This window comes from Rhincodon typus, unplaced genomic scaffold (genome assembly GCF_021869965.1).
Source record: "Rhincodon typus isolate 14 unplaced genomic scaffold, sRhiTyp1.1 hic_rhity00005419, whole genome shotgun sequence".
NCBI lineage: Eukaryota > Metazoa > Chordata > Chondrichthyes > Orectolobiformes > Rhincodontidae > Rhincodon > Rhincodon typus.
The window spans coordinates 2,100-11,155 of record NW_025971057.1 but is presented as its reverse complement, the minus strand read 5'-3'; the positions used below and the strand labels follow the sequence as shown (position 1 = coordinate 11,155).

At 48.9% G+C, this 9,056-nt stretch overlaps 1 protein-coding gene across 1 annotated transcript; it reads right to left on the bottom strand.

The window, feature by feature from the left end:
• Positions 1 to 56: 56 nt before the first annotated feature.
• LOC109921030 (tumor necrosis factor receptor superfamily member 1B-like) lies at positions 57 to 8,145 on the bottom strand. Its single transcript, XM_048594038.1, has 7 exons — positions 8,025 to 8,145; positions 7,259 to 7,387; positions 6,197 to 6,346; positions 5,972 to 6,065; positions 981 to 1,125; positions 660 to 774; positions 57 to 387 (listed from the first exon to the last, which is right to left on the bottom strand). Exons 2-7 carry the CDS (start codon positions 7,383 to 7,385, stop codon positions 284 to 286), a joined length of 735 nt encoding a protein of 244 aa, XP_048449995.1. The 5' UTR covers positions 7,386 to 7,387; positions 8,025 to 8,145; the 3' UTR covers positions 57 to 283.
• Positions 8,146 to 9,056: the final 911 nt, after the last annotated feature.

Sequence of the window (9,056 nt, the reverse complement as noted above, 5' to 3'; positions counted from 1 at the left end):
TGCCTGGCCTGCTGTGTTCCTCCAGCTCCACGCTGTGTTATCTCTGACTCCAGCATCAGCAGTTCTTACTTTCTATCTAGCTAGCCTTCTCTGAATGCCTCCAATGAAATGAAAACAAAATTTTGTACTTGCAGTGTTTCAAATGACCAGTGGAGTTGGCCATAAACACCGACTTAGGGCAAACAGTGGGAGTAACAGGCACTAATTTAATCAAGGGCTTTGGTTAGTTTGTTTACAGACTAAGAAATATTTGGGACTGAGTTTGCAGAAATGCGGGAGTGAGTTAGCAGCTGGAATCCAATCTCACAGTACCTGTTCTTCTGCGAAGGACACAGACCAGCATCACTATTATGACAAAGATCATAACGATAGAAGAAACACAGATCACTGAAAAACAACAAAAATGTTAACTGTTTTAAAGCAAGATCAAACTGAACATTTGGACTGGGGTTGGTGGGGGGGGCGGGGGGAGGAGGAGGAGAAAGAGGGTAGTGGTTTAGTGAATGGAGCTGGCCCAGATTCTTAACGGGAGGCAATTTGACTACAAAGGGCCCAAAGCTCCATAGTGTAGGGTGAAAAGACAAACAATCCCTGGGACACAAGGGTAGAAGGTAGAATTGTACAGCACGTCTGAAAATAAAAGGAGTTCTCAAACTTACCCACTACCCATTGGCCAGGTAGGAGCTCTTCAGTGGGTGGTTTCCTGTTGGGTGTCATGCTAACTGGTGTCCAACTGGTGATACTTACTGGTTCCACTTCAGTCAGATGCATGAGCTGGACAGGAACACAAACGTAGGAGTGATAAAGTGCTTGCACACAGACTGTAGCAACACACAATGTAAAATGAAGCAGTCCCCGGAACTGGACTGGGTGTGTTCCTGATACTGATCCAGTCTATCAGGACCATTCCACAATCTAGTGAGGGGTAGTAGTAGGATGTCAATGATTTAAATTAATTAACAGGACGTGGGATCGTGTACCTGTTGTGTCGGATCAAGAGAGCTAGGTTGAAGTGCTGAAGGCGTCCCTCTCAATGCAGGGGGCAGGGGTAGTAATTCATCGCTGCAAACTGCATCCCTGGTGCTGGTCCCATTTTGTGAAATCTTTCTCCTCAGTGTTGTACAGCTGCAAAGAAGCAACTGCATTAACTGTTGTGACTCCCTCAAAGGCAGCTTCACCAGTGACTGACACCAGTAGGTGCCAGGGCTATAGAAACACTAACCAACGTTTGCAATGGAATTGTGATATTACAATCGCTAAATACAAAAACAGTGACATGTCAACAGAGGGCACAGCTGTTTTCAGGGGGCAAACTTCTGAGGGAGCTTCCTTAGCTCAGAACAGCTGCCAACAAACCAGCTACTTAGAGGCTCCGTACCCAGTCACCCCAACAAAGACACAAAGCAGACCGTGTGATGGTTAAAAGTTCAGTTGTTACAGTCAAGGTGCTCAGTTCTTGGGCCAAACAGCCACGAGAGATGAGCTGACACAGTCACAGCCAATTCTAGAAATTCCCAAACCAACATGGAAAAGAGGCACCAATTTGGCACTGGGTCATCATCCTCCCACTGAGCGACCATAAGGCACTGAAAAATATCATGGAGAGCTATACTCTAACCTGTCCTGCAATGGCTTTGCTCTGTATCTAATCCATGCTGTACCTGTCCCCTGGGAGTGTTTAATTTTAATAGTATAGAGGAAGCTTTACTCTCTATCTAACCCTGTGCCCTGGGAGTGTTTAACTGTAATAGTATACAGGAAGTTTTACTCTCTATCTAACCCTGTGCCCTGGAAGTGTTTAACTGTAATAGTATACAGGAAGTTTTACTCTCTATCTAACCCTGTGCCCTGAGAGTGTTTAATGGGGACAGTGTAGAAAGAGCATTATTTTCAGTTTTAATGATTAGAGCTAACTTTACTCTGCTGCTATTGGAATCTGGAACTTGGAGCCTGTCCTGTCGCTGCTCCTGACTGGGGCCCGGGCCCTCTCCCGTCGCTGCTCCTGACTGGGGCCCGGGCCCTCTCCTGTCGCTGCTCCTGACTGGGGCCCTCCCCTCCACATTAAGGGACTGTTTTGGGACTTGCAAATTGTATGATAGTTACTGGCCAAAGCTTGGGGAGTGAGAGCAATGATGCCTAAAGAACTGGACCGGCAAATGGTGCTGGAAAGGACTTGGTGCTGTTTGGAAAAGAGGGGTAACATTCCCGTGGGGATATAGCGACAGATGGACCATCAATATCAGCATCAGGGTGTGGCTGCACCTACACAGCAGACAGGGGTGGGGGGGAATGAGGGAGGTGCTACATCTTCTGTAGCACCTGCACCTCAGGGGGGCCTCACTTCCCTCTGGCCTCATAATCAAACAGCTCGGGATGAAAGGTTATACCTACTGCGAGATAAGCATGAACACTTAACACAGTGCCCATGGTGGGGTGGATGGTGGTGGTTGTGGGTCAGCGTCCCCACCACTGTCGCTGTGTCTAAAACATACAGGAAAGCAGTGTTCCTCCTAAAGACTGAGAAGGCAGTGCACCTCACCCAGGAAAAGAGGCTCACTGTGGGCAGGAGGTTCTTGCCTATCGACCCGTTGGAGGTCATGGCTCAGAGGGTCATTTTGTCAAACATCCCACCCTTCGTTCCATCCAAGCTCCTGCTCCCCCACCTCCACCAGCTTAGGGAGGACAGGTCGGGGGTGCTGCCCATAACCCTCACTCCCTCCCAGGCCTTAAAGCCAGGCACCTCCACCCTAAATGGGGATTTCTTCCCGACACAGGGGTGCTGCCACCTAGTGGTCCCGATGGTTAAGGTGAAACTGTCACTGCGGAGGATCCTCCTGCTGTCAACCCTGGGGGGGGGGTTCAAGGCAGGGGTGTGTCTGACTGGTGACCCCAGACTACCCTTGACATTCAATGTAGGGGAAGGGTCGGGCTTTGGAGGATGATGGAGTGTCGGTCATGAGCACTGAGTTAGATGAAGTGACGGGAGACACGACGCTTGTGGACAAGTTTCCCGTCATCCCCACAGAAGACCTCAGGGATTTTTGTTTAAACCAGCAACACTGGGTCACCGAGACACAGTCCAGTCGGCATTGGACTGTTGAGATTCCCTCCCGCGACTGATCCCTTCTGCCTGGCAACTATTGGCAGCCCTGGGAGTAGACAAGACCATGAGGTGGCAATGCCAAGAGTCCCTCTGCAGTGTTCTTGGGGAGCAGAGGGGCAAAAACAAAAGTCCCTCCACCCGTCCAACAGGTGTTAAACTAGTGACAAGAAGACATCTGTAGCCAGCCTCAACATCAATGGCAGCAAAGAGACACAGTGTAGATTCTGTATCCTCTTGTCCCTCAGGGACTGGGAACACATGGCGAGCCTCCTGCAAGAAACCCTCACAATGCTGGGAGACAAAGCCCTGAGGTGGCAGGGAGGGGTCTACATCAGTGACTTGGCCTCTAATTCCGGGAGGGGGAGGTGAACAGGGTGCTATCTTGCTGGCTCCTTTCTTCCACACTGAGATCTTGAGGGTGAAGGAGCACATGCTGGTTTGGCTCAGAAGCGCGGTGAACGGATATGTGCCTCAGCTAGGAGTGCAGCAGGTGAGCTTCTTCTACAAAAAGTGTCTACGTCCCTTCAGCCCCATCGATGAGGGTGAAGGTATTCTCCTCAGGGGGAGATTTTAATTGTAGTCTCAGGAGCAGGGACCATGGCGGTGCCTGGATAAGTTCACCATCGGTGGGGAAGTTCAGGGACTTCCATCTTGACTCTATCGCCTTTACCTTTGTGAGGCCTAGCGAGCGTCCAGAATTGGCCGCCTGTACATTTCCATGGTGCATGCCTCCTGCATTCCCTTAGCCTCCATGTAGCCAAGTGCTGTTCACCAATCACAACGTGGTGTGGGCAGAACTCATTCAGTTCAGCGCCAGAGCAAGGTCGGTGTACTGGCACTTTAATAAACTGCTGCTGCAAGACCAGCGGTTCCAGGACTTGTTTCGTCTGTTCTGAACCAGCTGGAGAAGGAAGCGTTGGGGGGGGGTTCTTCCCCTCCTTGAAGCTACAGTGGGACTTGGGCAAGACTCATGTCTGTGTCTCCTGTCAGCTGTACGCGTGCAGGCCGATGAAGAAGCGGAAATCCAGGATCGAGGAGTGGGAGAAGCAGATGCTTGACCTGGAGTCACATCTCAGTCAACCTGATGTGGATCTGGCCCTGTAGGGGGTGTATGAAGAGAAGGAGGCCACACTCCAAGACCTGTAGCCCTGGGGGAATGTATCAGCAACCAGAGAGATGGCCCCTAACTTGGCACAGGGCCATCAGTATTCTATTGCCCAAGAAGTGGGATCTCCATTTGTTAAAGAACTGGCATCCAGTCTCCCTCCTCAGCACGGACTACGAGGTCCTCACAAGGGTCGACTTGCCTTGGCACCGTGCTGGAACCACACAGTCGTACACTGTCCCAGGCCAGAGCATTCATATTATCATCCACCTCGTCCAGGATGTGATCCATCATTCCCAGAGGGCTGGTCTGTCAAGTGCCTTTCTCTCCTTGACCTTTCCTTGATGAAATGACCCCCATCTGTTCAGAACTCGACATCGGCTGCTCGTATCAGACCCTCCCCCTGACGTTCTGAGCCACCTTGGGGAAATCCTCCCTGTGTCCTTCCAAATGGTGTTTCCTGTACAGGCTGCTGCCGCACACTCTCTGCTTCTCCACCTTTGCCCGCTGCCCGGATACACCTTGGCATAACGTTTTGCCCTCCAGTTGCATAGATTCCCAGATAAATGCTCACTACAAGGGTTCCTTCCCTTTTCCATCGGGGGTTTGGGGTGGAGAGTGTTGCGCATGGGGATCTCATACAATCTTTATTTGAGTATGTTCACAGGGTGCCAGGCCACATCTCATTTCTGAAGCTTGGAGAAGACGGTATTTCGCGTCAGTGTAGAATGTCTCCGCTTGCAGCGCCATTTTGGGTTTTTTTTGATGGGGCTGCTCCTTTGATTTTGGTTTCAATTCAGCCCCACGCTCCTGATCTACAGGCACCTGGTGCAGGGAGGGGTGGACTAGTCTAAAGGCCTTCTCGTGGGTCTGTTCCTGGGCCTGGCCAAGGTGGCCATGAACAGGGACCAGGCAGTGGGCCCTGGAGGGGCTTATTGTTGCTGAGTGTCTGCCACTCTTTCACAGTTACAACTGCAATCGGGTATCCCTGGGGCAGGAGCGCGCAGTACTCACTGGCACAATCAGGGTCTTTCAAGACTGAAGGGCACCGCAGGGACTAGGGTGCCTTATCAGGCCAGCCATCATTATTTTAATTTTGTTCATAATTAAATTCGACTTCCTGTTTTGATCAAGTGTAGAAGCTTTACACTGTATTTGACCCTGTGCTGCTCCTGTCCTGGGGGTGTTTAATGGGGATAGTGTTGAGGGAACTTTGCTTTCAGTTTAAAAAGTCGAGGGTGCTTTACTTTTGGTTGAAAAAAGTAGGAGTTAACTTTTCTCTGTATCTAACCCACACTGTAACTGCCTCTGGAGTGTCTGATGCTGTCACTTAGTCCCTGGGTTAAAAAGAATTCCATTCCCAGGAAGGAGCCTGTGTCTGTTGTATTATCGATTTTTTTTAAAAATTCATTCACAGAATGAGGGCATCACTGACTAGGCCAGTAGTTGAGAGTCTACCACATCGCTATGGGTCTGGAGTCACACGAGGCAGACCAGGTAAAGATGGCAGTTTCCTTTCCTAAAGGACATTAGCAAACCAGATTGTTTTTTCCAACAATCCAACAACGGATTCATGGTCAACATGAGACTTTCCATTCTAGATCTGTATTGAATTCAAATTCTACCATCTACTGTGGCAGGATTTGAACGCACGTCCCTGGAATATTACCCAAGTCCCTGGCTTAACAGTCCACTGATTATACCACTAGGTCATCACCTCTCCCGTAGACCATCATCTCCCCTATCAATGAGGGCACACTTACTCAATGTGTGGTTGGCAGGGCTCTGTGGAAGAGACCTTATTGGAGAACGTTCCAGGAGGACATGGTGCACATTTTACATCCGTATCTTTCGTTCCTGTGATGCACAAACACAAAGTTATTTTTTGTGACAATATCCCATCGTGGGAAATGTTGGCAATTCCCGAACAAGCTCAGAAAAGCCCCGCAAACAGCATCAACACAGCAGCAGATCTGACACCATCTCACCTTGTTTAACGACACCCTGACCCTCCTTGCATTCGGTGTTTTTCCGGCACTGGTTACATGTATCCTTTGCAGAATCGATGCAGTGCAGGCCCTGTTTGCATTGGCAGATTCTCTTGGTGGATGAAGTGCAGTCCTGAACCATGTCCTGGTCTATAACAATGGGAGAGAATGAAAAGGTGGAGCTGGAGGTCAATGAGTGCACAGACTGAACTGTAACAGAGTTATCCAACAAACAACGTGAGACAATCAAGTTGGATGGGTTACACCAGGCATGGGTCAGCACAAGGATACCCAGCCTGAGACCACTGACTTCCTTTCTCCATGGTGGAGTGAATACAGGAGCTCAATGAGGTATAGGGACATCCTACAGCATCAGTTCAAAGCCAGGACTGGGTTTGGAAAGTTGACAAGGGTGGGAGTTCAAAGGGCATAAGGTTTGATAGGGTTCAGAGCTCAGTGGGTTAAGGGTTAATGAGGATGGGGGTGCAGGGAGCCACTGTTTATGCTGGCTGCGTTTTTTTTTCCAGGCCCGAAACGGCAGTTTCTTGCTCCTCTGATGCTGCTTGGCCTGCTGTGTTCATCCAGCTCTACACCTTGTTATCACTGTTTATGTTGCAGGGTTTATGGCTAATGGGTTCCCTGGTTGGCAGACACACTGGGGTTTTTGTGAATGTGCAAGGAAAATCACATCAGTCTGTTACCGAGGGCTCTTGGTGAGTGATGTTCAGTTATATACATCTTTCAGCTACTCTTGGTGTTGACCGCTCTCCCAGAAATGGTCTGACCCCAGTGAAACCAATCGTCCCCTTTGCTGCCCACGTCTGCGGGGCACCCATTCCAGCTGCCCTCCCTTCCCGCTGTGAGTGATCCCCCTTTGATACAGGGATAGGGTTGCAGGACCAATAACCCAAGTGTGGGCGTTAGTACAAAACCTGAGCTGAACTCAAGCCAAACCCCAATGGCTCAATCTCCAGCATTTTCCCTGTATTGGCCCAGGGCACAGAGAGACTATTGGAGGCCCAATGCCGGGGCCCAGTGAGGGAGTAGATTCCTGTGACTCACCTTCTTTGCAGGGGGCTTGACAGGACATGCATTTCTTCAGCATGTTCCAGAAGGCAGTGTACTGGTTCAGTCCACAGGGTTTACACACACTGTCTGTGTTCTTTGTGCACAACACTTCTCTCTTCATACCTGAAATTAAATAAAACTCATTGGCCATGTGTAAAACTTAAGGGTCTAACACACTATTCAGGCAGAGGGTAATACACTGCTGTGACCTTTCACCCCACTCTCAATAAACCCTGACCTTCCACCTTAAAGATGGAAAAAAACAGATGGACAAGAGAAGGTGCACAGGCTTCACCTTAAGCACATCCCCAGTGAAAGGGTTAATGACGTTTGTCAAACAGGATTTGGCCGATTCAAATCCTTGAAAATAAACACAGCTGCAAAGTTTATAATTTAACGCAGTCTCACACTCCCCCGAACCCTCTCTGGCTCCAGGTCCTCAGTCATCATTTCCTGACCATCTTTCAATCGTTTCTCTGCTCGGAAACGTTTACTTTCTGTTAACCAGTCAGTTTCATAAGAATCCCATTAGCCGGGTCTTGCGTGTTCAAGTCCCGGGGGAGGGGAGACAGGAAGCTGGATCAGGAAAAGCAGACAGGAGACAGGGATGGGGCAATGGAGAACAAAGGGAGGACACAGAATGTCAATTATCTGATGTTAGTGGAGGTTAATCCAGAGCTGCCGTGGGTCACCGAGCTCTCGGACACTGGCAGTGCTACAAAAGTGCAGGGGGGAGATCTAACCTTGGTTTACTCCTTACCTGTATCTGGGCAGTGTGCATTGCAAGGATCCAAATGTTTATTTTAAACAGCTTTCAGCGGAAGGACAGGAAACAGGCTTACAAGAATAACAGAAGTGGTTAGAGTTGTAAAGCTACATTATCAGAGAGAGAGCTGCTTTGTTTAAGGAGCCTGAATCTGCAAGTTTTCTCATGCTCCTGGTCTGTTTAGCACCCTGCACAGTCACCAGGCGCTCCTTACTCATCATAGTTCAGCGTTTCACCACAAACTGCAGCTCTTTTACAGGAAGTGAACATGAAGTGGTGGGGGGGGGGGGAGAAAAAAACCCTGCGGGCAATTTCTGTGAAAGGCGTCACTGCGGTTTCAACTGCAGTTTACAATAGCGGGCACAGCCCAAGTGCAGAGCTCGGGGTGTCGGAGTGGGATAGCGATGGCCTTAGAGTTTCACAGATATAATCTGGGGCCACTGGTTCGGGGCGAAGCGGAGCTCCACATGTAACCTGAAGCCCAGGCCATACACACTCGGCATTTAGGTAAAATCTGGGTCTGAGAAACTGATGCAGTTTCTGAACGGCCCAAATTGCAAAACAAGTTAAAGGTCTTGAAAACGAAGCAGAAAGTACAATAACAGTCTAACGTCTAACGCGGTACTGTGTCAATCTGATAATTATTCACAGAAACACCGTTGTTTATATCTTAACTATAATTCATTCAAATCACAGATAGCAAGTTGAATATCGTACATTCAGGCATTCTCGTGGGATCATCTCACATACTCAATGACCTGAAGTACCCCTTCAGTTGCCAAAATTTAATAGTTGGAGTTTGCATTTATAGAAGACTCATACTGGCTTGCAGCCAGGCATTATGTTATTCAGATATTAACATATAATGATCTGTAATGTGGTCAATGGCAAAGTAACATTCTTATCATTAAAACCGGCCAGTAAGATTTAATCAGGCTTTAGAATGCAGGCTTCCTCTTTATCTCCACTGTAATTATTATAATTTAGGGCATTCTAAAATGGATCAGTGGCATAGGCACAGGGCAG

What these genes read in the sequence shown, in the direction of transcription:
- LOC109921030 (XM_048594038.1), bottom strand. Translation starts at nt 7,385, where the DNA reads ATGAAGAGAGAAGTGTTGTGCACAAAGAACACAGACAGTGTGTGTAAA. An exon ending in TCAGGGTGTCGTTAAACAAG is followed by an intron (nt 6,066 to 6,196) that starts GTGAGATGGTGT and finishes TGTGCATCACAG; the next exon opens with GAACGAAAGATACGGATGTA. An exon ending in CCCTGCCAACCACACATTGA is followed by an intron (nt 1,126 to 5,971) that starts GTAAGTGTGCCC and finishes GCTTCTTTGCAG; the next exon opens with CTGTACAACACTGAGGAGAA.